At 35.1% G+C, this 27,411-nt stretch overlaps 2 protein-coding genes across 6 annotated transcripts in view; one reads left to right on the top strand and one right to left on the bottom strand.

The window, feature by feature from the left end:
* LOC124364655 (DNA repair protein UVH3) overlaps window positions 1-20,235 on the top strand; it is a 52,381-nt gene extending 32,146 nt beyond the window's left edge. For all 3 annotated transcript variants that reach the window (XM_046820286.1, XM_046820288.1, XM_046820287.1), the window contains 6 exons: window positions 3,584-5,148; window positions 9,679-9,777; window positions 15,532-15,745; window positions 16,148-16,408; window positions 16,949-17,136; window positions 19,664-20,235. In XM_046820286.1, coding sequence (XP_046676242.1) covers window positions 3,584-5,148; window positions 9,679-9,777; window positions 15,532-15,745; window positions 16,148-16,408; window positions 16,949-17,136; window positions 19,664-20,101 — 2,765 coding nt within the window. In that variant the 3' untranslated portion in view covers window positions 20,102-20,235. The remainder of the gene's footprint in view (window positions 1-3,583; window positions 5,149-9,678; window positions 9,778-15,531; window positions 15,746-16,147; window positions 16,409-16,948; window positions 17,137-19,663) is intronic.
* Window positions 20,236-20,324: 89 nt separating this feature from the next.
* Window positions 20,325-27,411, bottom strand: part of LOC124364656 (MFS-type transporter SLC18B1-like) — a 54,801-nt gene continuing 47,714 nt past the window's right edge. For all 3 annotated transcript variants that reach the window (XM_046820290.1, XM_046820289.1, XM_046820291.1), the window contains exons 13-14: window positions 25,864-26,049; window positions 20,325-20,494 (exon numbers count right to left, since the gene is read on the bottom strand). In XM_046820290.1, coding sequence (XP_046676246.1) covers window positions 25,873-26,049 — 177 coding nt within the window. In that variant the 3' untranslated portion in view covers window positions 20,325-20,494; window positions 25,864-25,872. The remainder of the gene's footprint in view (window positions 20,495-25,863; window positions 26,050-27,411) is intronic.

Raw genomic sequence — 27,411 nt, 5'->3', positions numbered from 1 at the left:
TGGCGGGGTTTGGCTGATTCCCCATGTTGAACTTGTTGCCTGTGAAGTTGTCAGTTGGCTGAGTTCCCCTGTCAGTGCTGTTACAGACAGTTTTTCTGGCGGGGTTTGGCTGATTCCCCCTGTTGAACTTGTTGCCTGTGAAGTTGTCAGTTGGCTGAGTTCCCCTGTCAGTGCTGTTACAGACAGTTTTTCTGGCGGGGTTGGCTGATTCCCCCTGTTGAACTTGTTGCCTGTGAAGTTGTCAGTTGGCTGAGTTCCCCTGTCAGTGCTGTTACAGACAGTTTTTCTGGCGGGGTTTGGCTGATTCCCCCTGTTGAACTTGTTGCCTGTGAAGTTGTCGCTCCGTTGGATTCACCTGAATGTGCTGTTGTAGGTAATGTTTTAGTTGAAATATGACTGTTTCCTTTGTTCAGCCTTAATTCTTTATTTTTTGTATTTTTTATTTTGGCCACTTGCAGAGATACGCTAAAAATATTCTCTTTTCTAAGAGAAGTTTTTGGTTTTATAAAGCTGGTAGTAGTTTGGTCCTTGAGTCTGTGCCTTTGTTGCTTTTGTTTACTGCAGTAAGGACTATGATTTATTAAGTAATTGACATGTTTAGGTAAGGTTGTTATGGTCGATAGTGAACAGTGAGCTCCTTTATTCTGTGCTCCATTTCATCCTGCCTCTTTTTCAGCTGAGTTATATCCAAGAGTAGGAGGTGTACTTATTAGTGCGGGAGTAGGTGTTGTGTTTGCATGTTTGGGTTTCTATAGTTCTGTGGTATTTTGGATTCTCCGACTCAACAGTGTTTTCATGTAAATGTTTTGCTTCATTGTCCATCTTCAAAAGTGTTTTTTCTAGATTTACTTATCTTTACTGAGTATTGTGTAAGCAGTTGGCTTTGAGTTTGGTCATGATCTTCAAAGATGTGTTGTTGTTCTATCCGTTGTTGCTTACTTTTATCGAGTTCTAGGAGAGTATCTTGAAGTTTTTCTTGTAACACTTCAATTTTATTTATTTATATTTTTCTTCATTTGCTAGAAGGTCCTCTATTTTAGCCTCCATGCTAGCCAGGTTAGCCTCTAACTGGACTTGTGCTTTTGAATATTTTGGATGTCTTGTCTTAGTCTATTATTCTCATGAAGCAATGCATTTCCCACTTCTGCAGCTAAAGTTAGTGAAGTCTCTAGGTCAGGTTCTTCTAGCGTTTCACGTTCTTGTACTTTTGACTTCACATCCTCAAGTTCTGAGATTTGGTCACTACTTTTAGACAAAAAGGGAATTTTCTTTGTAGGGGGATTTTTTCTGGGATTTTACCAATTTCACACTCATTGCAGATCCAGGATTTTCTGACTTGGACATCTTTGTAAGGTTTTTTTCTGATAATTGTACACATGCAGCATGGTACCACAATTGGCAGGGGCCAGTGCACTTTAGTCCTGAGTATCTGACTCCAATACTGCATACACCACAAGGATATTTAGTTTGTGGCATTTTACACGATTTCCAATACAGTAACAGTCCGGTATTTATAAATGTTTATTAAATTAATGATGTAGAACAGACAGACAGTTTCTGTGCTTACTCAGTTGTCAGTGTCTGAGGTCAGGTGGACAGTCAGCATATGCAGGGTCAGCGCACCGCCTGTGTGTGACACACATACGCCTGTCTGTCTGAGAGTTTTAAGTGTTGAGTTGGAAGTAATGTGTTTGCAGCTATGAGTTGGCAGTTAAGCATAACATCACAGCATGTACAATCTCTTGTAGTAAAATGCTTTGGTTTTCAATGAAAAAAAGATTTTTATTTTTGTAGGTTACACCAAATAGAAAATTGTACTCTGGAGTTAGATACAAGTTCTTCTTCTGTGTAGTAATGGTGATGTGTAAAATATTGCTGCCTTTGAAAGTAGGTCAGCTTGTAGTGTTGATTGTGTTTCTAGTGTTTCTTTACTTTTGGTTGTGTAGTTTATAAGTCTATAATTAGAAGAGACTTACGGTTTCTTGATGTTGTAGTGGTGAGTAGTTAGTAGGTTATTTGTTGGTTTAAACCACTAAAAACTTCACTTTTTATGGGAGCACTTTCACAGTTACTGTTGAGTGTCCGCCATCTTTGATTTTTGTGTACCCATAGTGATATTTAATGTCTGCACCAGTTATGTTGGCAGTATGTATTGTCAGGCGATGTAACATACGATGTGGTCTGATATGAATAAAGAATGCTCATAGGCTGCTCTCCTGTGACTTCACATCACGCCACTACCCTACAACCAACGGTCCAAGCTGGGCCAGCCAGCAGTCCACCCTGAGTCCACCACCAGGACACCGTCATGTAAACCTCTGTGTCCCGTCCGTTCCTTTACGAGCGGTCCTAGAGCAAAAGTACTCTAAATGCAATGTCTTATTATTCATCCCGACCCATATAGTGTACAGTGTCGACCCGCATACATTACAGTCCGAGTTAGTTATACTTGAGCTGCTACACGATTATATCGAAACCTTGTGTTGTAATCATGTACTAACTCATTAGAGATAAAGGTGTTGTTATTTTCTATAACAAACACTAAATTCTGATATATATAAATACAAGCAAGAGTCATTATTTTAAAATTACAAAAAGTCTGTCTGCAGGACTCTATTAAAAAGATCCGCCATTAACCTGATTTCCTTTTTTTGCAACAAGAAAACTTTTTTGGGGGCACCAGATTTGCCCATTAGATGGGTACCATAACAAAGGTGTATGTGGAACAGTCCAAAATAGGTCATTAACAATGCTTCAAAGTTAACACAGTACTTACGTTTACGTAGGACAAAGATTACTCTAGAAAGTTTTTACAGATACCTTCCACATGTGGCCTCCAGCTAAGTTTACTGTTAAGCACAATCCCCAAGAGCTTAACAGGTTTAATGTAGTTATCGTCTAAATCTAAATTATTATTGTATGTAAAAATTATGTTTTGGGTCTTATTTTCATTTATAATAAGGTTGTTGGCTGAATACCAATCTTTAGCTTGTTGAATAGCATTAATTAATTGTATGTTAAGTTGCCACACATTCACATTAGAACAAAGAAGAGTTGTATCATCTACATAACGTACAGACATGGATGAAACATTAACATGAAAATCATTTATAAAATGCATGAGAAAAGTGCGTTTACAGTATACATATATGAAATAAATTAATTGGAATGAGTTAAGTTTCTGTTAAAATAGAATGACAGCTTTTGACCACCTGCCGTGTAAAGTTGGCACCAGGATAAATAGCCTCCCATTATAAATTGAAGTTTATAAAGAAGGATTTAAAAGCTTGATTGAAGCAAAACTTGATTTTCTATACTTTTCACATTTTTGACGATTGTGGATCATTTTTCGGCATCTTACCACTGTGAGCTACTTGGGGTCGATCCTATATAGTGTTTTAATGTATGAATGTAGTGCTTACATTTCAATACAGGAAAGTGTGAGTAAATGACTTAGTTTAAGTGAATATCATAAAATCAAGTTGTAATACACTATTTTATTGAGTAAAAAATAGAAAACTTTGGCAGTGAATGTTTTCAAAATTGATTCTTTTTAAATATATTATTTCTTGACATGTTTCAGAGAGTGGAGACCAGTCTTCAAATTTACTATCAAAACAAAGTTCTGATCCCTCCATTACAAAATGCCATAAGGAGAGTTCAAATTCAACACTCGAATTTGACCCAAATATTAAAATCAAAGAAGAAATCATTGATAGTGATGAATTATCTGATGTTGAATTTGTTAGAGAAGTTGAAGCTATCGAAGCAGTGCATAATATAGTAAAGGTAGAGAAAGAAGAAAATAATGAATATGGTACAGAACATATTTTTGAAGACAGCTGTGATTCTGAAGGAGTCATAATTGATGAGTTAGATCTAGTCAAAGATAATAGTGGGCTTTCTCAAGACCAAATTTTAGCTATTATTAAACAAGAAAATTTTAATAAATTTAGTTCAAAAAAGAAAATTGATGAAAGTATTCCTTCTACAAGCACAAATACTTCCACCTTTCAAGAAAGTGATATGTTAGACATAAAAGGAGTAATGAACACAAATACAGATGTAGTTGAGAATAGTAATAATTTGAAAACAAATGTTACAGGCCTAGCAAACTCCTCCAAAGGTTCAGAATCAAACATTTTAGATTCTCTTTATTTCAAATTCTACAATAAAAAGATTCAGTCTGCCTTATCTCAGAAATCAAAACTTTCTGTTTCTTCAGATATCACAAGTAAAAGCATTGTTAAAAATCAAAGAAGTACTAGACAAAGAAGATTAAAATGTGTAGATTTACCAACATTACCTTCTAAAAGTAGTAGTTCTGATTCAGAAAATAGCCAAAATTTACCATGTCAAATTGCTTCAGTTGTTTTGCCAGATAATACAAATAGTTCTGTTATGAAAAACTCCTCCAGTACTAAGTGTGATGGAACTGGTCAAGAAAATGATGTCTCTGGTGTATCAGAAAATACTGTTCACTTATCTTCAAGTGAATCTGATAGTGATTTTATCGATGTTCCACCTTCTAACGGTGTTGATCTGTGTGTTCCTGAAAATAAACTAAATGCCCAAGGATTATCTATTCAGATAAACAAAGATCAAAATAAGATTGAAGATGATATATTTGCTGATATATTTGTAGATGAAAAAGAAAGTGCAGGCAAATTAGTAGAGAACATCAATAATCCATTGCCTTCTAATCAAATTGTAAAAAGATCAAAGGATAACTTGTTGGAGGTTAAAGAAGATGAAAATAAAAGAACAACCAAAAGCACAAGTATTAAAATTGTTCAAACTTCTGCAAATTTAAATTCTGTTTCTGATGAATCTCTTACAGAGTCTTTTGAAGAAAAACAGTTGTCATTAGAAAAAGAGGAAGAAGCAAATGTTGAATTGAATGATGCAAGAGCTTTGCTTAGTAATGAAAATGAACATTTTAAAACAAAACTTGATGTACAAGATGCATTAATACAACAAGAGTCGGAAGGTAGTGAAGATATTGATAATCCAGACCTAGAACTAAAAACTCCAAGTAAAGGTGTTTATAAACCTGAAGCAAGATCAGAAACTTCAAATAGTGAAGCCTTATTAGAATCTGAACCTCCCAAGCGAAAATTGAATACAAAGCAACTAGAAAAATTGCAGGTATGGGGAGAAATGTAGTTTTATTTTAATTTATCATGTTATTTATTATTAGTAGTATTCTATGCCCAACTACAATCAATAAATTTAGGAACACATGAAATATAGTCCAGAACTTCCTGGATGGTTTAATTTCTTAACACATGTAAATGTATTATTTTTTACCCCCTTTATTCTACAAGGGCTGTTTTTTTTTTTTTTTTTTTTTTTTTTTTTTTCTACTTCCGATGTGGTATAAAAATAAAACTAGGGAGAGTAATTAAAGAAATTTATTATCAAAAGTTAGGTACATTATTAGTTACTTTTCAACATAATCACCATTTAAATTGAGGCATTTTTCATACCTGGGTACAAGCTTCTTAATACCTTCTTCATAGAAGTTTGCCGCCAGTGATTTGAGATGGGTTTTCACGGCGTCTCGCAGCGCGTCGTCTGTTCAGAAGCTCTGCCCTCCTAGCATCTTCTTCAGTTCCGGGAAAAGGTGATAGTCACTCGCCGCTAAGTCAGGACTATACGCCGGATGGTCAAAAACATCCCATTTAAAACCGTCAAGAAGACGCTTTGACAAAGCAGCACTGTGAGGACGGGCGTTGTCATGAATGAGCACTACTCCCGATGTGAGCATTCCTCTCCTTTTGTTCTGGATAGCTCTCCGCAAACGTTGTAACGTACCGCAGTATCCTTCCGCATTAATTGTGGTACCTGGCTCTAAAAACTCAACAAGCAATACACCTTTTTGATCCCAAAACACGGTGGCCATAATCTTTTTGTTGTTGAAAGTTTTTTTGAATTTTTTGGGTTTGTTTGGAGAGTTTGAATGCATCCATTGTTGGGACTGCTGTTTCGTTTCTGGGGTGTCGTACAGAACCCATGTCTCATCTCCTGTCACGATTTTGATAAAAAAATCTTCGCCATCAGCTTCATAACGGTTCAGAAAAGACGTTGCTGACGCCATTCGCCGAGCTTTGTGGTCATCAGACAACATCTTCGGCACCCATCGCGCACAAAGTTTTTTGTAGCCTAACTTGTCAGTTACGATAAAGTATAGGGCTGACCTTGAAATCTCAGGAAACTGATTGGATAGCTCCGTAATCGTAAACCTTCGATTGCTTCTTACACTTGGTCAACTCGATCAACGAGGTCTTCGTTTGCGACCGACTTTCATCCTTGGCCCCCTTCATCATGAATGTCAACTCATCCATCTTTAAATTTCCTACACCAATCACGCACTGCACTGTCACTCATAAAGCTTTCACTGTATACTCGTTCCATTCCACGGTGAATTTCTGCTGCAGATAACCCTTCAGCTTGCAGCTTGCAAGAAACGAATGACACTTCTCAACTCACACTTGGCGGGAGATTCTATCATGGTAGCCATGTTTATGTGTCGCTAGATAAATTGGAAATGGCGTCGGCCGTCCGAAAATGAGTGAGGTTGTAGTGGGAGAGGTGCGCAGTCGACTGCCGCGCATTGCTGGCCGATACCGCTCGCCCAGCCATCTAGCAGCACGATCGGAAGTTGAAAAAAAAACAGCCCTCGTAATTTATGTTTAACTATGTTTTTAGTAAATTTATAAACATTAAAAAAAATTAATTTCTAAAAAGTGTGTTATGTAATATTTAATACTTAGAAAAGTTTAAATGTTCATAATTTTATTCAGTACAACATTTTGTTTTTTATATCCTTGCCTTTATTTTTTACAAGATCTTTATGTTGAACATTTTCTGTTTATCTCCCATGATTCATTGATCTGAAGAGATTAAAGGTGCAAAAAAATAGTCTAATTGGTCTGTTTGTATGCAGATTGAACTTATATAAATTTAGCCATTGAAACATTACAAAGATGGTTCTGCAAAGTTTTTTACAATACAACAAACTGTTTATTGTTATCTTCATTTATATTTTAGTCTGTATAACAGTAGTGTAGTCAACATAATTACATTAAAAATTAAAACAATTCTAGAAACCAGAGGGTTATAACTAATTTAAAGTAATTTTAGGTTAGGAATAATTGTCTTGTTACAGAAATTTGAGTTGTACACAAATATAGAACAAAGTATTTACTAAAACTAGTTGAGAAGATTATAACAATTTGAAATTGAAATGGCAAAATGTTTTGTTTGTGTAAAATGTTTTGAAATGGCCAAGTTTAGACAGTCTTTGAAATCAACTGCTGTATGGACGATACTGTTGTATTGTGAACCTTTAAATGGTTACAGAAATTAGATAACAGTCTACTAACATAACATTCTAATGTTTGCTAGTTTACATGCAAGATCTGTCTGAAAAGTATCCAACCTGCGTTTATATCTTCAGACCATAGCACCCGAGCAGCCTCTGCAGGGCATGAACGTAAATAGTAGTATCTCATGAACTACCTGAATGCTGTAGTTTCTAGCTGAACATCTTGGTTAGTGCACAGCGTGTGTTTATGTCACAAGTATTTTTTTCTGTTTGTCGCATTTGTGTACTGTTGAAAATGACAGAAAGAACTGATCAACGAATTCGCATTAAGTTTTTACTCCAATCTCGGCAAGAGTTGTATGGAGACAATTGAAATGGTACAGAAAAGTATAGGCCCAACACAGATAAAAAAATGGTACAGGTGGTTTAACCCATTGATGTGTGTGTTTTTTTTATGTAGTAGTTATATGAGCCTCTGCAGACTAGGTAGCAGCAATTAATTTAGATGAAAATGTAAACGTTTAGTTATACCGTAATAACTTTTTCTTGGATTATGATAGAACAATAAAATTTGAAAACTCATTTAAAATAATTATTCCTCTACACTGTTATATAAAATTAAAAGAAACAAAATGTTTTATGTAACTCATCGAACTTAAGCTTAGTTCGCACTCCATTTGAAGTGCTAGGAATGCTATCAGCTATTATGGCCGTATCAGTAAAATAATCTATGGGGCCAGAGTCAACTGGGACTACATTAATACACTATTTTTAGGTCTACAAAAGTCATTTGTACTTTCCTGTTGCTCATTCTCATGATCTGAAGGAAGGATAATATCATCCCAATTGTCCTGGCCGGAAAATATTAGATAATCTCCATCCTCAGGGTCTGAGTCGTCTACAAACTAAATTAGTAAAATGGTTTCTAGATCAGGGTATAATGAAATCTTCAAAGCTTTCATCACGGTCACTTAAATTATATTCACAATCACTGCACATCACTTTATCAACTTCAGAATCATGCAAGATTGCACACTCTATCATTACACATAATGTAAACAAACAGTCAGAGAACACAGTGTACAAGATGAAGTATCGGCTGATCAGAAGCAAAACAGACACAATTTTTTTTAATCAGATTAGCTACAGTACGAAAACGATATTATTTACTAGGTTGTGGTATCTAAACACTTTGTAAGAGATATACCAATGACATCTAGTGGAAATATGATGAACTACCTTAACAATGTAATGTCAAATGCAGACCACGTAACCAGCACGTGACTCGGCGTTAGGTTCCAGCCGAGCACCACATAACCAACGCATGTGTCTACCTCAATGGGTTAACCATGGCCACACATCTGTTGACAGTGACTCTCGTTTTGGCCGTTCTTCACTGAGAACAACGTCGGTAAACATCGAGCGTGTGACTAGTGATTGAAGGTGACCATCGATTTCCTATTCGTGAACTCGAATACCAAAAGCTACTGTTTGAGAAATTTTGAATAAGATTTTGGAAATTACTTGTGTATGAAATTCAATCCGAAATTTTTCACAACCGAGGAGAAAAACCTTTGCTGTGAAATCGTTCTGGACAATTTGAAAATGACCAGTTATGATGAAAATCTCCTTAAGAAGATTATTGGTACTGTTGAAGAGTTATGGGTTTACGCTTAAGATCAAAACTTAACGCAAATCCGTGGATCAGTTCTTTCTGTCACGAACAGAAAAACACGTGAGACATTAACACGCATTGTGCATGACCCGAGGTGTTCAGTTAGTTTGTGAGGGACTACTAGTTACAATCATACCCCACTGAGTCCGCTATGACGTGAAGATATAAACACAGGATACTTTTCGGACAAACCTAATGTGCCATATTTATTCACTTTGACTATTTTGCTTGTGATCAACTTTTTTTGGCAAATAAAGAATCTGTATCCAAGTCTGAGACTGATTGAAAAATGTAAATACAAAAATACAGCAAGACAAGTCAAGCTCTTGATTTTATGAGTAAATCAAATGCAGTCCTATCACCCAATCCATAACTTAGGTCTAATAGTAGTATCTAACAGTAAGTAATGAAAACTAAATAATAACTGAGTTGGTTGGTAAAATATTTATTTCACAGTGCAACATTAAGGAACTATCAGAATGTAATTTATTTGGTTGATTGTGCTGACTAAATCTGTGATTGTAAACAAATGAAAGTTTTAGACTCTTCTTGTGCTCAAGCATTGATTTGAGTAAAAATTAAATATTCTTTCCTTTTTCATTTATTTGACAATTTTTTTATACATACCAAGTTTCATTGTGAAGTGTATTAAATCATACTATTTTATTTTTAGGATATTTTAGAGACCAAAGAAAGAGAAATACTCTTGGAGCAGAATCGAGAAGACCGTTTAGCCAGTTCAATGACAGACCAGATGTACCAGGAAGCTCAGGTAAACATGTAATGAGGATCTCGGAAAAGTCCCAATTTCATTTACAGTCGACTCTCAACAGTCCAGGGTGTTGTAATTATCACATGGGTATGATAACCAAAGATTACTCAAAAATTAATTTAATATATATAAATTATTTCAACGTAATTATCATGTGAATGTACCCTGCTTATATATTTTTTTTCTATAAAAAAGCTAATAATTCCGCTTTCAGTTAGTGTAGTCTGAATTTGGCAAAAATGAAGTCAGCCTTAGCTCACGTGTTGTGAAACCTTACCTAACCAGATTACAAAGCATCAATATCTGTCAGTCGTGATTAGTGCATGACACATGTTGAATATTGCAGCAGCTATCATTATCTTCACCTTTGAAGATTTTGAAAAAAGCGAAGTCATTATTTTTTAATTCAATTCTTGTTATTGCATAAGGTACACAGAAGTACATTGTAATCATCAATATAGAATAAATCTAAACATAAACATAAAGTGCTATCAACAAAATCAAACTTCATAGTATTAAAAGTTGAACAGTACTGTACATTTTAAGACATTCACTGCGGATGACAAAATTACTGGCGACAGAAAATGCAGGAATTTTTTTTGTTTTTTACTTACCCAAAACGGAGTCAGGATAGCCAAAAGGGTTGTCCAAGGTATCCCGGAAGCTTCGTTGGCCGGACTGGGTGTCGGTCCCCGTGTTGTATGTGCTCGCAGCGCACTAGGTTTCGGCACAAACACTCATGAATTACACGTATATAGTACATGAATGACACATAGATAGTACATCATTTACACGGATATGTTACATATTAGTTTGAAAAATATACAACATCAAAAACAATTAACACTCCCCCCTCCCTGAGTAAAAATTAGAAAAAAAGCTATATACATCCCCACCCACCGCCAAAGACTAAAAATTACTTATTTGTCCTCGTGATACTTATCAAAGCAACTGAGTTCACACAGACCTGGTTCGTCAGGGCACACTGCGCAACAGTACACTGTTTCCTTACGCTTGCCTTCTTGGTAGAAAACCCGGCACCTCCGGGTAACTGACTTGCCGTTTCCTTTGCACTTTGTTAGTTTGGAGAGACGATGCATGCTGTTGTGCGTCGGTGTGATGAGCAGTGGGGCTTCCTTTGGAGGGAGCAGGTCTATAAGAACACAAACTCGGAAGTCATACAGGGACAGTCTCTCTGAGTTTTACACGTTGTGCAGGTAAAAAGAATTTACTACAACAACCTGGAGAAAGTGCATACAAATTTTCTTGTGCCATCGCAGGGTCTTGCGCTCACAGGAGTAATAAGATACCATTTGGTCCAAGCGGTCAGTTCCCTTCATGTGAGAGTTGTAGTACATGATTGGTTTTGGCAGCGTTCGTTTTGGGTTTCTCCTGTTGGTGGTTTGGACCATCTCGGTGTCATATTGTGTGGAAATGTAGGTCACCGTCCGCTTATCCCTCCATTTTCCAATCATGACACTTTGGACATAGTTCGCTATCGTTTCACCTTTACCCAATGCCTTTGCCTTCACTGCTGAAGGTGTATGGAGTCTGTCGATGCGTAGGGTGCTGGTAGTGTAGGTTGAGTGACGTAGAAGTTTGGATGATAAGACAAAACTATTATAAAAATTATCCATGAACAGGGAATGGCCTTTCCCCAGGAAGTCACTCATCAGCTTCATGACAACTTTGACGGTAGACCTTTGCCACTACAAGAGTCATGGCTCCCCGTGTAAACATGAAAGGGCAGCATGAGTCCCTCGGGTTCATTCAGGGAATAAATTTTGATTCCATAATTGTGGTGCATGCCCTTTACGTACTGGCAGAAGACCAGTCTGCCACACCACAGTACCATCTTTTCGTCGATTGTCAGTTCACGGTCGGGATAATAGATCTATCGCATCTTATTGTTGAAATAATCAACAATATTTTTTAAAAGACCGGTTGTTACCTGATTCGGGGTGATCAGGGGTATCAACTCTTGAATAATGCAGTCATCTCAAAATGCCAAGAAATCGATCTCGAGATATGTACTCCTTGAACATAGGAAAGTTCAACAACCCATGAGTTTTCCAATAGTCGTTCAATCGATTCAGTCTGACGTTACCAGTCAACAGTAGAAGGCCTAAGAATATTCTTAGTTCGGCCATCACTAAGTCCTTCCATTTGGTTATGCGAGACACGGGAGTAGTGGTGGGGCCACAAATAGTTTTAGGGCATACAGGTTGGTTTGTCTAATGATATTCTCTAAAAACACGGTGTCAAGAAGGAGATTGAACCAGTCAATTGGTTTATTGTCACCTGGAATGGGAACGAGCAAGCCAGGTTGACCAGTGAACGGCAGGTCACGTAAACCAACCATGTCGCTGGCCGTGCCGGCCCACTGGGGGTGGGGGACGCCGCCTTCACCGTCCTTAGAACTGTTTGAACTCGACTCATTGTCTTCATCAGATGAAAAATTATCGTCAATAACATTATCATCTTCCTCCATTATGAGTGCATACACTTACAAAGTCAACAGGCATTATAATCCACTCAAACAATATCGCAAAGCATACACAAGAAACGAAAATGGCGAACCGGCTACGAATCGCACTAACTGATTCACCGAAACAGGCACACCTCGCTATGAGTGTTACAGCCTTCCCAGGCAACTGCTCAGCTCACACTGAGGCAATATGAAAGCAGCTGCCGTATGCCGAGCTTGCCCGTCCACCGCCCGGCACGCCACTTTCGCATGACAAGCATGCTCGTTACCCACAGTGAATGTGTTAATAATGTTCACAATCCAAGAACATTTCAGTGGATCAGGCCATAGGAAAGTCCACTACTTATACAAATCTGTGTGTTAACTTACAGTGTGTGTGAAAAATAAATATAATTTTTTGTAATCTCAGATGGTTTAAAATTCTAAAAACCAATTTACAGTCTATGGAGTGGGGCACACTCATTCAGGCATGCAAACATTGTCGACATGAAAGATTATGGCAACAACTTTTTGAGAAAGGAAAGGAGTTCTTGTTGTTGATTTCTTAGAATGTGGCACAGTCATAAATTCTGCAAGGGATTATGAAGCGTTGCAAAAGTTCAAAAGAGCAATACAAAACAAGCACAGAGGAAAGTTAAGTTTGAAAATTTTATTTTTGTACAACGTCCGCCCACACTTGGCAAATCGAACTCGAGAAGTCCTGGATGCTTTAAGTAGGAGATGTTTGCACATGCACATCCACCTTAAAGTCCAAACCTTGCAACCAGCGACTACCACCTGTTTCCAGCAATGAAGATCTGGCTAGTGACGCAGCGCTTTAATAATGACATGGAACTGCAGGAGAGTGTGACTACCTGATTGAAGTCTCAGGCGGCATAATGTTATAAAGTTGCAATTTCAAAACTAGTTCACCACTATAAAAAGTGCCCTAATTTGTATGGTGACTATCTTGAAAAATAGTATTTTAGTTCACAGTTCACAACCATCTTTTTAAAAAAAAATATAATAATTTCACAATGCATTTTCCCAACACACTGTGCAAGGTGCGCGCGGGAACATCTTAATCTATAAAATGTTCATTACTGTTTGATGCTGGCAGTCCTCATGCAACAATCCATTCCATATTACAAGTGTAAATTAGTTTACATTTTGCAGACAAATATTAATTTTTTACTATAAGAATTGAAGTAGCTACTGTATAATACATCGTGCTATGCATTAACAACGCTAAATATTCAACAAGGATACATTGAAATTAACACATGAAATTGATGAATCAATTACCCTGCACCTGAGTCCGCAAAATTACCCTATACAATAACAAAAGTTTAATAGTTATAACAATACATAAACAATATATGAATCCATAAATATATAACAAATGAACAACACAATATAATAAATTTATTAATAGAATGTATAACAATAAATAAGTGTCACTTTCAAATGTATATAATATAATTATATTATTTTACTTTTTTGTTTATATCATAATTTAATCGATTTTCTGAATAGCCTCGTAGAAATATATAAGAATGGATTAAAACGCTCTGTAATTATGTGCATGTGTTGCCAGTGTATGCATGTAGTACCAGTATGTGCATGTACTGCCAGTGTGCGCATGTACTGCCAGTGTGCGCATGTACATGGTGTGTTCCTCGACTTGTCTAAGGCATTCGACTGTGTTGACCACAAAACGCTGCTCGAAAGACTGGAATTCTACGGCATCCGAGGCGTGCCACTCTTGTGGCTCAGATCATTTCTGAGCAACAGAAATCAAGTTGTCCAAATTTCAGACCAACTCTCCCAACCAATTCAGCTGAACTATGAAGTCCCTCAGGGATCAATCCTCAGCCCAATCTTGTTTCTCATTTATGTCAATGACATTGGGTCATCACTACTACATGAAAAAATTGTGCAGTATGCTGATGACACGACTCTGTGTTTCAGTGAAAAGACAAAATCTTTGTTGGAAGAACAATCTTTTGTTGATATCAACAACTGTGTTCAGTACTTCAACAGCCTCAATCTCATAACAAACACACAAAAATCCAACGCCATGAACTTTTCTCTTCGATCTGTAGACTCAGAATGTGACCCTGCCATCATGTTGGCAGATTCCGTTCTGGAAGAAGTTTACAGTATCAAATTCCTTGGAATACACATCGATCGGGGGTTGACATGGAATGTTCATATCGACCATGTTTGCAAAAAAATTGTCCTCAGGCATTTATGTCTTAAGGTCTTTAGCCAAATATTGCCCTACTCAGGTCCTGATGACGGCATATTATGGTTTGATCTACCGTCACCTTACCTACGGAGTGGTATTGTGGGGTGCCAGTGCAAAAAAACCAGTTGATGAGAGTGTTCAAACTGCAAAAACAAGTGGTTCGGATAATCGCTCATTTGAATTTTCGAGAGTCCTGCCGAGAAACTTTCAAACATTTGCAGCTATTGACTCTGCCTAGTCTCTATATTTGCGAAACGACGCTGTTTTGTATGTCTAAGTGTGCCTTGACAACTGGCCGAGACATTCATTCGTATGAGACCAGAGGCAGGGAAGCCTACCGAACTGGACAACACAGAACGGGGGTTTATGAACACCTGCCCTCACAAGCAGGTGTGCATTTCATCAACAAGCTGCCCAATGGGATAAAAAATGCACCATCGCCCCAGGCGGTCAAAACTCGGTTGAAAAGCTTTTTAGTGTCACAAGCATTTTACAATGTGGCCGAGTTTTTGGCATTTAACTGGGAGACCACCCAACAGGGAGATTGAGTTTGACTGAGGAGGTGGGGAAATTGGCAAATGGATGTGCGATGAGTGAATGCGGAATTGTATGTATGAGTGTGATCTTGATGTGGTTAGAGTGGACAAAATTTTAGTTATTATAGTGACGTTTGCTATACATCATGTTATACATGTCTATTGCAATAAAAAATGATTGATTGATTACTGCCAGTGTGCATGAACTGCCAGTGTGTGTATGTGCTGCCAGTGTTTGCATGTACTGCCAGTGTGTGTATGTACTGCCAGTGTATGCATGTACTGCCAGTGTGCGCATGTACTGCCAGTGTGCATGAACTGCCAGTGTGTGTATGTGCTGCCAGTGTTTGCATATACTACCAGTGTGTGCATGTACTGCCAGTATGCGTATATACTGCCAGTGTGCGCATATACTGCCAGTGTGTACATGTCTGCCAGTGTTTCAACTTAAAACTAAAATTAAAACACAAACTGAGTTGTTTTTTTTTGTTGGTGTAAAGGAGCTGTTGAGGTTGTTTGGCGTACCGTATCTAGTTGCACCCATGGAGGCCGAAGCACAGTGTGCGTTTATGGACGCGGCGGGCCTGACCCAAGGCACCATCACTGATGACAGCGATATCTGGTTGTTTGGAGGTCGCAAAGTCTATAAAAACTTTTTTGATCAGAAAAAGTTTGTTTTGGAATTCCAGGATAATGACATACAACACTATTTTAGTGAGTGAATGGTGATTTTTACATTCTTGTTTACAATAATATTATGACTTTTAAAAACATGACTTGAAATCTTCATTTTGATCCTGTAATTTTCATAAATTTGTGATTCAAATACAGTCTACCAGGAACCTGGCACAATATTTTGCAGAAATAAACAATTAATAAGTTTCACTACTGGTAATTTATGAACATGTGCAAACATCAAAAGTTCTTGTATACTCGTACAATGTTCTATTAGTCATACAAATTTATAAGTTTATAGATTAAAATTATCAAGAATATGTTTTAACAGTTGTAACCTTTTTCATAGTCGAGTAAATGTATAATAAAGTAAATATTTTTCTTGCTAGAAGGATCTGATCATGTGTATTCCTGTCCCACTAGTAACCTGAATGTTTACAGAGTTAGAGCGCAGCCACTTGATACTGTTGGCACTACTGGTGGGCAGTGACTACACGGTGGGGATACAGGGAGTGGGGCCTGTCACAGCCCTGGAGATCCTTGCCACCTTCCCACCCACCACTTCTGCTCTGCTGGACTCTAGGGACCCCCAGCTACTGGTGGGCAGCCTACTGCAGTTCCGGGAGTGGTGGCAATCCTCTGCCTCTTCGCATACCTACACACAGCTGGCCAAGAAACTCAAGAACATCGAACTCCATCAAGGTAACGTAATTTATTTAACAGTGGGGATGAGATGGGGATAGTTTTATAAGTCTGGACAGAATTAAAGGGAAAATTCTGAAATGTAAATCGTTTGAAGTTTTTTTCCACCTTACAATTTCTTAAAACTCTTTATTATATAATTAAAAAGAGGAAGAATGTTTGAAGAATGTAAATAATTATCTAGTGTTAAAATTTCTACTTTTGATTGTCATCTACATTGGTTTGTTCAAGAATTCAGTAACATGTGTGGAAATGTATTTTACTTAGATTAGATTCTACCAAACTCTTTTAGAATTGTATATATGTTTTATGTTTCCACAAAATTTTAATGAGCTTACTAATTCTGTCATGAATACAATGCAGAAATTATTTTACTTGTGAATAACATTTTACAATCCCTTTTAATTTTCCAAATACTTAAATATTTTAGTTGGTTCTTATAAGACGAGAAATGAATCTTCATATAAAACCAATATTGATTCAGTTATTTCGGAAATGTTAACTGTTTTAAGTATAAAACAGGAGATTTTTCATGCATAGGGTTTCCAAGTCCATCAGTAGTGAGTGCGTACCTTCAGCCCCTGGTAGACGACTCCAGAGAGCCATTTTCATGGGGCTCTCCAGATCTTCCTGGCTTGCGTGACTACGCAGAGAAGAAGTTTGGCTGGAGTCGAAATCGTGTGGATCAAATATTGTTGCCTGTTGTCAATAGGCTCTCTCAAAAATCTGTGAGTATTAATTTTATTCGGGTATACATAGGAGTAATATTACTAATATGTTTCATTTGCTGAGTGACTTTTATAAGTATTTATCATATATTTACATATACTGTCATAACCGAAACATCTCATTCAAATTCTGTCATGTCATGTGGTGAGATGGTGAACACTTGCTTCCTGGAAACCAAAGATCATGTACTACATAACATCTTATTGCTGAGTGACAGCCAAGAGAAAAACATGAGTCAATATTTTGAAAAGAGTAGAGCTCTAGATTTGAACACCCTCATTGTATCTAGATCTGGTGCTAAACTTTAACAAGTAATATCTAATCAAGCAATTGTCATAAATGCCCTCACTAACAATGATTGTGTCAACATTCTTGGCGGTTCCAAGTTTCATATTCCAATCATTATACAAATGCTCTTCGGGAAGTTTGTAACAGCGTTGAATTAATTTGCATAAAAACAAACATAATGATACATTTTAGAAGCTCCTTTCTAATTGGAATTCTTGAATTAAGTAATAAAAACAACAAAACAATAAACCGACAATAATACAATTTTTACTTTTGTGAGGCCTTTTGTTTTTAAAGAAATCAGACCCACAACTAAAATTAAAGTGGTTACAATAATAATATAAACAGTTTTGTATTTAATAAAAACACTTGTCATTAAAAAATACAAGGAGATAATATTTTATAAACAGGAAAGTATTGCAGTTAATATAAGTAACAAGACATATGACCAAAATTTAATAAGCATCCGTAAAAACTTGAATGCACAATCAATATCTGAAGCATCGAACAAAAGTAAAGCAGTTTGGAAAATCATAAACAATGAAAGAGCTCCAACAACTTGTTCTTTCACCCCTTCCTCTCTAAACATCCATGGAAAAAAGTTGAGGACACCTTACAATTGGCTAATCATTTTAACGATTACTTTTCTACCATTGCAGAGAAGGCTTTACAGAAAATTGAACTGTATCCACGGTCAACCTCAAACATACTGTCAAAATAATACCCCATGGAGAGTAGGCAGTAATCTCGAAAATCACACACATACAACTTTTAAGGAAATACACAACATTTTAACCTAATTGAAACCTACACTGTCTTCAGGTATCGACAACATTCCATCACTATTGCTAAAATATTGCAAAGAAGAACATTCTTATCCTCTGATACAGGTAATCAACAGATCTATGGCTGAAGCCCTATTTAAAGATCACCAAAAGTTTATCCATTGCACAAACAAGGCTCCAAATAGGTAGTCTAAAACTATCAGCCCATTTCCTTATTACCCACTGTTTCTAAGGTGTTTGAAAGGGTAGTCCTTAATAGACTCATTGACCACTTAACACAAAATGATTTACTAGTCAAAAGGCAACATGGCTTCATATCAGGCAGATCTACAAATACAGTTCTTTGTTTGAAGGTTATTTTTGACAATGGAAGGATTGTGAAGGAAACAGGATTTTTCAGGACATTTGCCATCGTTCAGTGAAACAAATACAGCACGTGCAGATCTAGTAGAGTCTATTGTGAATAATCTAGATGTTGGAAATACTGTTTCAAGTGTATTTTTAGATCTTAAAAGAAGCACTCTCATACATACTGACCAAGAACAGTAAAAATCAGTTCTGAAAAGTGGTTCTTTTCATAATCTTACCAATGTGAGTTATGTATTGAGTTATTTATTGCTTTTTTTGCAATATAAGTATTTAATTTAAATTACTTTGTGATTTTGCCGCCATAGACAGTCCAAAAATTTATATGTGAGTTCAGAAGTCGATTTCAGGCAGAATGGATTTTGAGTTATCCCCAAATTTAAATCTTGTACTATTGTAATAGTTACTTAAAATTCCATGGTGTGTTTCATACATATAATATTACAGGTTTTGAAATAGCAATCCCAGCATTAAATAAACTGTAGAGTCATTCGGAAAAGCTGACGTTGTTATCCTTTGTTCGTTATGGTTACAGATTCTCAATTGTGTAGTTCTATTATGTCCATATTTAGTCACACATTTTAGTATTACTCTAACCTCTACTAATGGATGTGTTAAATCGTAAACCACTGAAAAATAACTGCCCTCGATACAATTGATGCACATTTAGAGATTTTTTAAAATCCATTTTTATCAAGTTTTAATTTATTTTGTGTATATTGGAAGAAGAAATAATAAACAAAAACATATTTTTAAAAGACATATATTTGGTGGCTGTGTTCTATAACATGGGTGTACACATGTGAGAGTGTATGGATATATCCGCATGCCACACATCGTCAGACAAATTGTTGATAAATGAATAGTACTGGTTATTTATATATTTTTGGCACATCACACATGCCAGTTTGCTTCCTGATGATAGTACATCAATACATTTCTACAGATATGTTTTACTTTCGTGAGTTGTAATGTACACGATAAACTAAAATAAGACTATATGGCTATTACTGCGAGATTCTGATGGTACAGTCACATCCGAATGCAGTACTGGAAATAAAATTAATGCCGTCTGAACATTTTTCAGAGCCAGTTGACACTGCACACGTTTTTTGGTGCTGTTCCAAACATAACTGCCCACAGAGAACAGATGAGTAAGAGAGTTCAGACAGCAGTGAACAGGCTGGAGGGAGGTAGTGAGAACTTCCAGCCTTCAGAGCCGAGACCGAGGCAGCCGAGAGGGAGAGGGAGGGCAAGAGGGGTTGTAGGAGGAGGAGCCAGAAGAGGGAGAGGGAGAGCTCTGGGAGGGGGAGATGAAGATGACAGAGAATTTATACACGAGAGCGTCGGGAAACCTCTGGAAGTGATACCACAGAGAGAGAAAGACCGGCAGGAGGCATTGAAGCGCAAACAACAAGCCATAGAGATACTGAAGAAGAAGAAGAGCAAACTTATGAAGAAACGAAGGAATTTGAGACAGGAAAAACCAGAAGCTAACTTGTCAGAAAGCAGCAGTGATGATTAAATTATCAAGGCTTGTGTCTTAATAATGTTTATAATATGTTTATATAATGTAAAGTATAGTCTAGATTGTATATATTTATAGTTGTGAATGTTATTCATTACTGAAAAAATAAATTTACATGCACTTTTGTTACATTTTTAAATCCCTCATAATTCTCAGTACCTATTTCTGTTTGATGAAAAGGAGTAATTTGTAAGGAATTAGATTTGAAATCATCAACACATTTAATTTAACACTTTTATTACACTGAAGAATACTGTTGTCTTGTCTAACTTCAGATCTAAATTAAAAATTAAATAACAACAAGAGTTTTACAATCTAGGTAACAATTATAGATATACAGTTATGTACAAAGAATAATATTTCTGCAGTCTTTTCATGTAGTTATATCACCTGGAACAAAATAATAGGTAAGTTATTACAACAGTTATTAATATTTCTAGCCATGTATTACCTTACCAATCTCAACTTTGGACACCAGTCCAAAATTTCATAAAACTCAATATACAATGTTTACAAAGTAGGAAGCATTTTGTCATAAATATTGTGTCTATTATTTTTACAACAAATTATAACTAGAAACCCCTTTTCAAACGTATTTATACATAATAAACTCCAAATAAGGATTTTTATTGTTTTATATTCCATAATAATGTGTAATCAGGTGCAGGGAATAAACTAGGAGTGTAAGAGAGTAACCCTCAATTTGAAAAAAAAATTTGCTATACAAACTCAAAACTATTTTAACAATATGCCAATAACATGAGGATTTTGTTGAACTTGATAACAAGTAAGTAGGTTCTCAAAATGGCTATGAAGGAGAGGGAAGAGTGACAGAAATAACTCTCAAACAGTAGCTCTACCTGAAGGTGTTATTCGCTTAACCTCTTAATGGCCTATTAAAATTATAATAGAATAAACAAAAAAGTGTTAATTTTTTAAATTATGTATTTTAATGTTGTAAGTTTGATTAATAAAGATTTAAAAAAATTGTTTTATAACTAAAATGTGTAAACAAAACACCTTTGTGACTGTTTATGTTAAATTGATATTCACCACTGTGTGATTTGTATGTGGTATAAGTGACGATGGTAGTGTCAAGTCAATGGTAGCGATATACCCAACGATAGTGACAGTGATCTAGACTTCCTGGACTCTGAAGACTACACTGATGTTAACAATGTCATTGAAGAATTAGACAATGATCTGAACACTAATGATGTAATTAACACTACAAACCACATATCTGGTACTAGTAATGTTACAAATACCCTAGGTACTGATGTAGGCTTGAACATATATGAGGTAAGCAAAAAACTTTTCAATTCAATCAGACTCTAAAATTTAATTTCAATTTACCTGACAATCCAAAGCCTATTAATTTTTTTAGCATTACTTGGTTGATGAAGTAATTGAAATGATGGTTATGGAAACCAATCGCAATACAAATTAAGTAATTTCTAAGCTGCGACTTAGCTGTAAGAGTAGGCTAAAAGACTTGAAAAATATTAATCCAAAGAAAATGAAGGAAGTTCATTGTTTTGCTGTATTACTTTCATTGGGTTAATTATCACTCCCACGTTTAAGTTATTACTGGTCAAAATACTCTTTGTATAGCTCCTCTATTGCCTATAAAGTAATGATGAGAAACAGATTCCAGTTACTTTTATGTTTCTGGCATTTCAATGACATGAACCTAGAAAAAGAGTTGAATTGGCAAAATTAAACCCCACCTGCTGATTACACTGAATGTTATTTTGTAACTTGATATACAAGACAGGTACCATTTCGTGGAAGGCAATACATTCTTAGAAAAGCACAACTTGTTTACGCAGAACTAGTTAATTCTAAAAAAAGAATTATTTAACCGAATTTTAAACGCTTGTGAACTACTCAAGATGATATCAGAAAAGCTACACGTGGTTTCGTTAAGCTCACTAGATTGTGCATACATTATCAAGGAAATCATTTTTAATACCATTTATAAGGTATGGAAATTGGAATAAAAGATCAGCAATTAAAATGTTTTGTTTTTACAAAGAACGTTCATTTAATAAACAGATATTGAATTTTGTTGTATTAATTTTCGTATGTGTTGATTTAATTAAGCATTAATTTTTTAAACTTTATGTTTGTTTATTATTAGCCTATTTTACATTATTCTCTTCATAATTAAATTCTTTAAAGTTTGGATAAAAATTTGTGTTTTATCACCCATTTAATGTACTTCCAATCTAAACAAAGCATGTTTTTCAAGACTGAATCTTGCATATTTTGTCTGATATCTCAGAAATGGGTGGTATTTCATATCTTGGACGTATTTTATTCAATTTTTCAGTTCATTTTACATAAAGTCCAATAAATTTAATGACTATCTTTATGCCATACAAATATCATTCTCTTTATTTCCGCCCTTTCCTAGAAAATTGAGCAAACTTTTTCGCTAGCCGTATCTCGCTAATAAAGAGCTTCTAGACATATATTTATGTGAACTTATTTCTTTATTTTGATCAGAGGAAACAACCTGAGAAGTTTGTTGTGTTACTCGTGGGACACCCAGTGTAATTTAACTTTGCTAATGTAATTGTGGTAGGTGACATAAATATTTGAATGTTCAAAAATACTCTCAATTTATAAACGTATTAAAAAATGCATGAAATGTACTATCAATCAATCAATCATCTTTATTCATATTTGCACAGTAAGTACAAGAATAGTGTCATATTTTATCTTATTTCTATATATATTCTTTTTTCTTAGTAGTACACTATCATTACAATACAGAATTGTAAACAATCTAAAGACAGAACAATGCCATTACACATTCATTTATACTTAATTAAAATTTTTTATAACCACCAAACTAACATATTTTATTGCTGACATTTTAATTGTTGTGATAAATAAACTCTTCTATAGAGTAAAAAGCAGCATGTGCTAAGAATTTTTTTCAACAAACTTAAAAAGGTATTAGGGTTTTGCTCTTTTTTTATGATTTGGGGTAGGTTTTAGGTTTTAGACTTTCCTACACAAGTAACTGCAACAAGTGAGAGTAGCATCAATAATGTAATTACTATGATTAATTAAGCCTCTATTCAAGAAGATGGAAAAACATGGAATCCCGCAAAAACTGATAAGACTGTCAAAAATGTGTATAAGTGACTCAAAGGCCAAAATAAGAATAGATGGAGAAATGTCGGAAAACTTCCTTATCAACACTGGAGTAAGACAGGGAGATGGGATTTCTCCCACTCTCTTCAACCTGGCTGTGGAAGAGGCATTACAAAAAGTTAAAAGACTACAAAGAGGGGTTAAATTAGGAGTGGACCTGAACGTAATGGCATTTGCGGATGATGTAGTGATCTTGTCAGAAAGTTTGGATGACCTCTCCACACTAACAAAAAGTTTTATTAAAGAATGTCAAACAGTAGGCTTAGAGCTAAATGAAGATAAAACTAAAATTATTCATTTTGGAAGACATGCTGGAAATGTGAGAACAAACTTAAGCATTGACAACTACTCGATTGGCTGTGTAGAAAGTTTTAAATATTTGGGTGTAACAATAAACAGCAAAAACGTGGAAGATATAGAGATACAAAGCAAATTAGCTAATGCAAATAGGTGTCTTGGGGCGTGTACAAAACTCTTTACGTCAAGATTGTTGTCACAATGCTCCAAAATAAGAATTTATAAAACAATCATTCAACCAGTCCTAATGTATGGAAGTGAAACATGGACATTAACGAAGAAAAATGAGGGGCGGTTGATTGTTTTTGAGAATAAAGTTCTCCGAAAAATATTTGGACCAATATGTGATGAAGGGGTGTGGCGAATAAGAAAAAATAGAGAATTACGCAATGTATACCAAGATCCTGATATTGTGGCTTTGGTGAAGGCAAAGAGAATTAGCTGGCTGGGACATGTACATCGGAGACAGGAGGGCACAAGGTTAAAAGAGGTCTACCAGGCGGTACCGGCAGGAAGGCGCCCTTTGGGTAGGCCAAAGATAAGATGGTGCGATCAAGTGGTCGAAGATGTGACCCGGTGTGGAGGGTCTGTGGATCTGGCGGAAGACAGGGTGGCGTGGAAGAGGCTCATAGACGAGGCAAAGAATCGACTGAGATTTGTTACGCCCCGGCAGTAAGTAAGTAAGTAAGTAATTAAGCCTTTTTAAAGATATCAGGTATAATAACTGAGCTTTCAAATCACAATGCTCAGTTTTTAGAAATTAAATGCGGTAAAAATAAACATTTTGCGTGTAATTGGTATTACAAAGTTGCCATAAGTTTAACGAATGTATTGTTCAAACTTTTTTACATTTTATATCAAAAGAGAATTGGATTAGTCTTTTTAATTCACCACTAGAATTAAAATACAATAGTAAAACCACTTTATTCCATAATATCTACAAGGTAAAGTGTCACTACAGTAAAATTAAATACTAATATTAATTTTAAAATATAAATAAAAAATTGTAAAATTAGTTCATTTAAATGATAAAACTTAAATCTTAAAAGTTTATCTTCAATTCTTCTTTAAATGAGTTAATCGGTTTTTGTATTGAAATATTCCTCAAAAGAATATTAGTTAAATAATCATTTAATTCTTTTTTTAAATTTTAACACATTTGTTTCTATTATACATTTTGTTGGTAAATTCTATAAATATCTCACACATCTTTAAAATGTTTTCTTTTTGTAAAATTCAAGATTATGTTGATCGATAAGTCTATTAAAACGAGTATTATGTGTATGTTTACTAGTTTTTAGTATAGGATCAAAAATTGTTTTACATAAATTATTGATTTAAATATGTATAAACCATATACTGTCAGATGTCCAAGTTCAGAAAAAATATGTTTAACAGAATCTGTATATCTTAAATGTTTCTTGACTCTCAAAGATTTTTTGTAGGGCCAAACGCATATCTAAATAATTGCTTATTGTTGTTGCTTCATAAATGCTTATTCCGTAAACTAAGAGTGAGTGGATCAATGAGAAATGCATGCCATTTGTCACAATTCATCAATCGTAATGTATCAATCAATCAGTATGTATCAATTTCAACAAATCTTTTACTTTTTCCACAATATAAAGCTTTCAGATTGCAAATGTCTGAGTTTTTCTTACACCTGATACCCATATTTAGTCATTTATACTGTTTCCCATCACCCCAAACATGCTAGATAAGCAACATACAAGTTTTTAAAGGCTTTTTTTTACTCCCCATAATGTATGGGGTGAATAGAAACAGCACCTTTTTTTATTTTTTTGAAGAAGTTTACAAATGTCTGAGTGTGTCAAACTTGTTCCTGAAGTGAATACCGGAAAATGAAGCCATATTGCAATATCCTAAATAGAAAAATAACAAAAGTAACAGAGTCAAGAATTTAAAAACTGTTTCTATTTACCCCATTTTACGGTATCTTTGTTTTTTTCCTTGCTATGTCTAGATGAATGCTTACAAGCTGTAAGTAACAATTTGTTTTTCACACTAAACTGTACTTTTTGTAATATGAGATATGTGGTATAAATAGTATGTAACTATAACTTCTAAAATAAAGAGTTTTTATTCATTTTAAGACTTGCTCCTATGAGATTTAAATTATCCAGATTCTCACTGTATGTGAGCACGTGTGTGGAGAGAATGTACAAGGTGTGAGTAAAGTCAGTTGAATTCATTGGAAACACACTATTAGTTAGCAGCAGTGGAATAGTGCTTTACAATTAGACATTAAGCACAACTTACTTACAATAACTTACTTGATGTATCTACGCATAACTGGTTGGAGCACTAAATCCCACGGTCAGAACACATTTGTCGTTGTCAGTGCCTCCGTAATACACACAGCCGTTCTCTAACAGTGGCCTCTTCATGCTGTAGTCCTCATCGTCTCGTCTGTTCGAGCAAATATTACGGCAGCTGAAGAATACAAGGCTGATGAGCATCTAAAACAATAAAACTCAATGTATAGTATGCTGTAAAATAAGAGATACCAATTAACACACTTCCTATTTACTAAGAAGGTCCAATTTGTTGAATTCTTTCATTAATACGATTTCAAATCAAGTATAATGCATAAGCATAGATTGTTCCAAAAACTGTTTTTTTTGTTAAATTATTATAAAAATCAGAAAAGACCTTTTTACTCAATTTTGACCCCAGCATTTGAACTTGCTGTTTCCTAGTAAACATTATATGGTGCAGCAGGTGATGTAATGTGTTTATTCTAAATAAAATTGTGTTGATTTAATTTGGTTTTTTATTTCAATAATTCAAAGGCATTTTAAATATTGAAACTTTCATCTCAGGCAACTAACCTGATATTCTGTTATACAACAACTTCTGAGCGTGTATAATTCAGTAAATATTGTAGGAAAACAACAATATTTAAAACTTGTCATGTTTAATTTTCAAGTAATAACTTCTCACTTCTCTGTAATAACTCTCTCTCTTTAATAAGTAAAATTTCTCACTTTGAATTTGCAGTTGTAGAATATTAGTTCTCAATTGTGTACTCTGTTTCTAAATATTAACCATATTTTTCGGCTTGGTGGACACCTGTGCTCTATGAGTGTAAAATGTTTGTTCTCAATGTATTTAAGGTAAACTTTCTGTTTACCATTCAAATACTGTGATGGACAATTTGAAGAATCAGAGTACTGTTTTAGTACTATTATTACAAAAGTGTTACAGATATTAAGGGTCTTAATATTATGATATTATTATTATGTCTAAAATTTACTATAACAACATTATTAATGCTAATTTTATTCTTGCTTAATCGTTGTTGCTATATTGTGTTCAATACTTTCTATAGCAACAATATTCTCTAGTAAACATCATTGTGCGCCTAATTCTTGGTCAATAAATAAGAATAAATGAAATTATTTGCTGTTTATTGGGAAAAAGACCTAATTTCAACAATTTAGTGACAACGTTTTCTGCTGGGTTAAGTGCAGCTGGCAAAAAAGTTACTTGTATTTATTTGTTAATAAGTTTAATAATAATATCTGTGATTTTTGAGTTGTTAACTATACTTTTTAAATTTTCCATTCATTAATTCTAGAAGGTGGTTTATAGTTATATTTACAAGTGATGAAGGTACTACAGGCTGGAAGGTACAGGTTTTTTTTTGCCTCCCATAAACAAAATGGCTCCATTATAACAATATTTCATTCAAAAATTTTAATTTTGAAGAACCATACGTTCTCACTATAAAGTAACAGGGAATGTAACAAATATTTATTTTACGTTTCACTGGAAAATGGCCATTTTAATTAAAAATCCTGCATTTAAGGTTTTGATTT

This window comes from Homalodisca vitripennis, chromosome 6 (genome assembly GCF_021130785.1).
Source record: "Homalodisca vitripennis isolate AUS2020 chromosome 6, UT_GWSS_2.1, whole genome shotgun sequence".
In the NCBI taxonomy this organism is placed as follows: domain Eukaryota; kingdom Metazoa; phylum Arthropoda; class Insecta; order Hemiptera; family Cicadellidae; genus Homalodisca; species Homalodisca vitripennis.
Note: the sequence above shows the minus strand (reverse complement) of the source record. Positions and strands in the feature narration are given on the sequence as shown.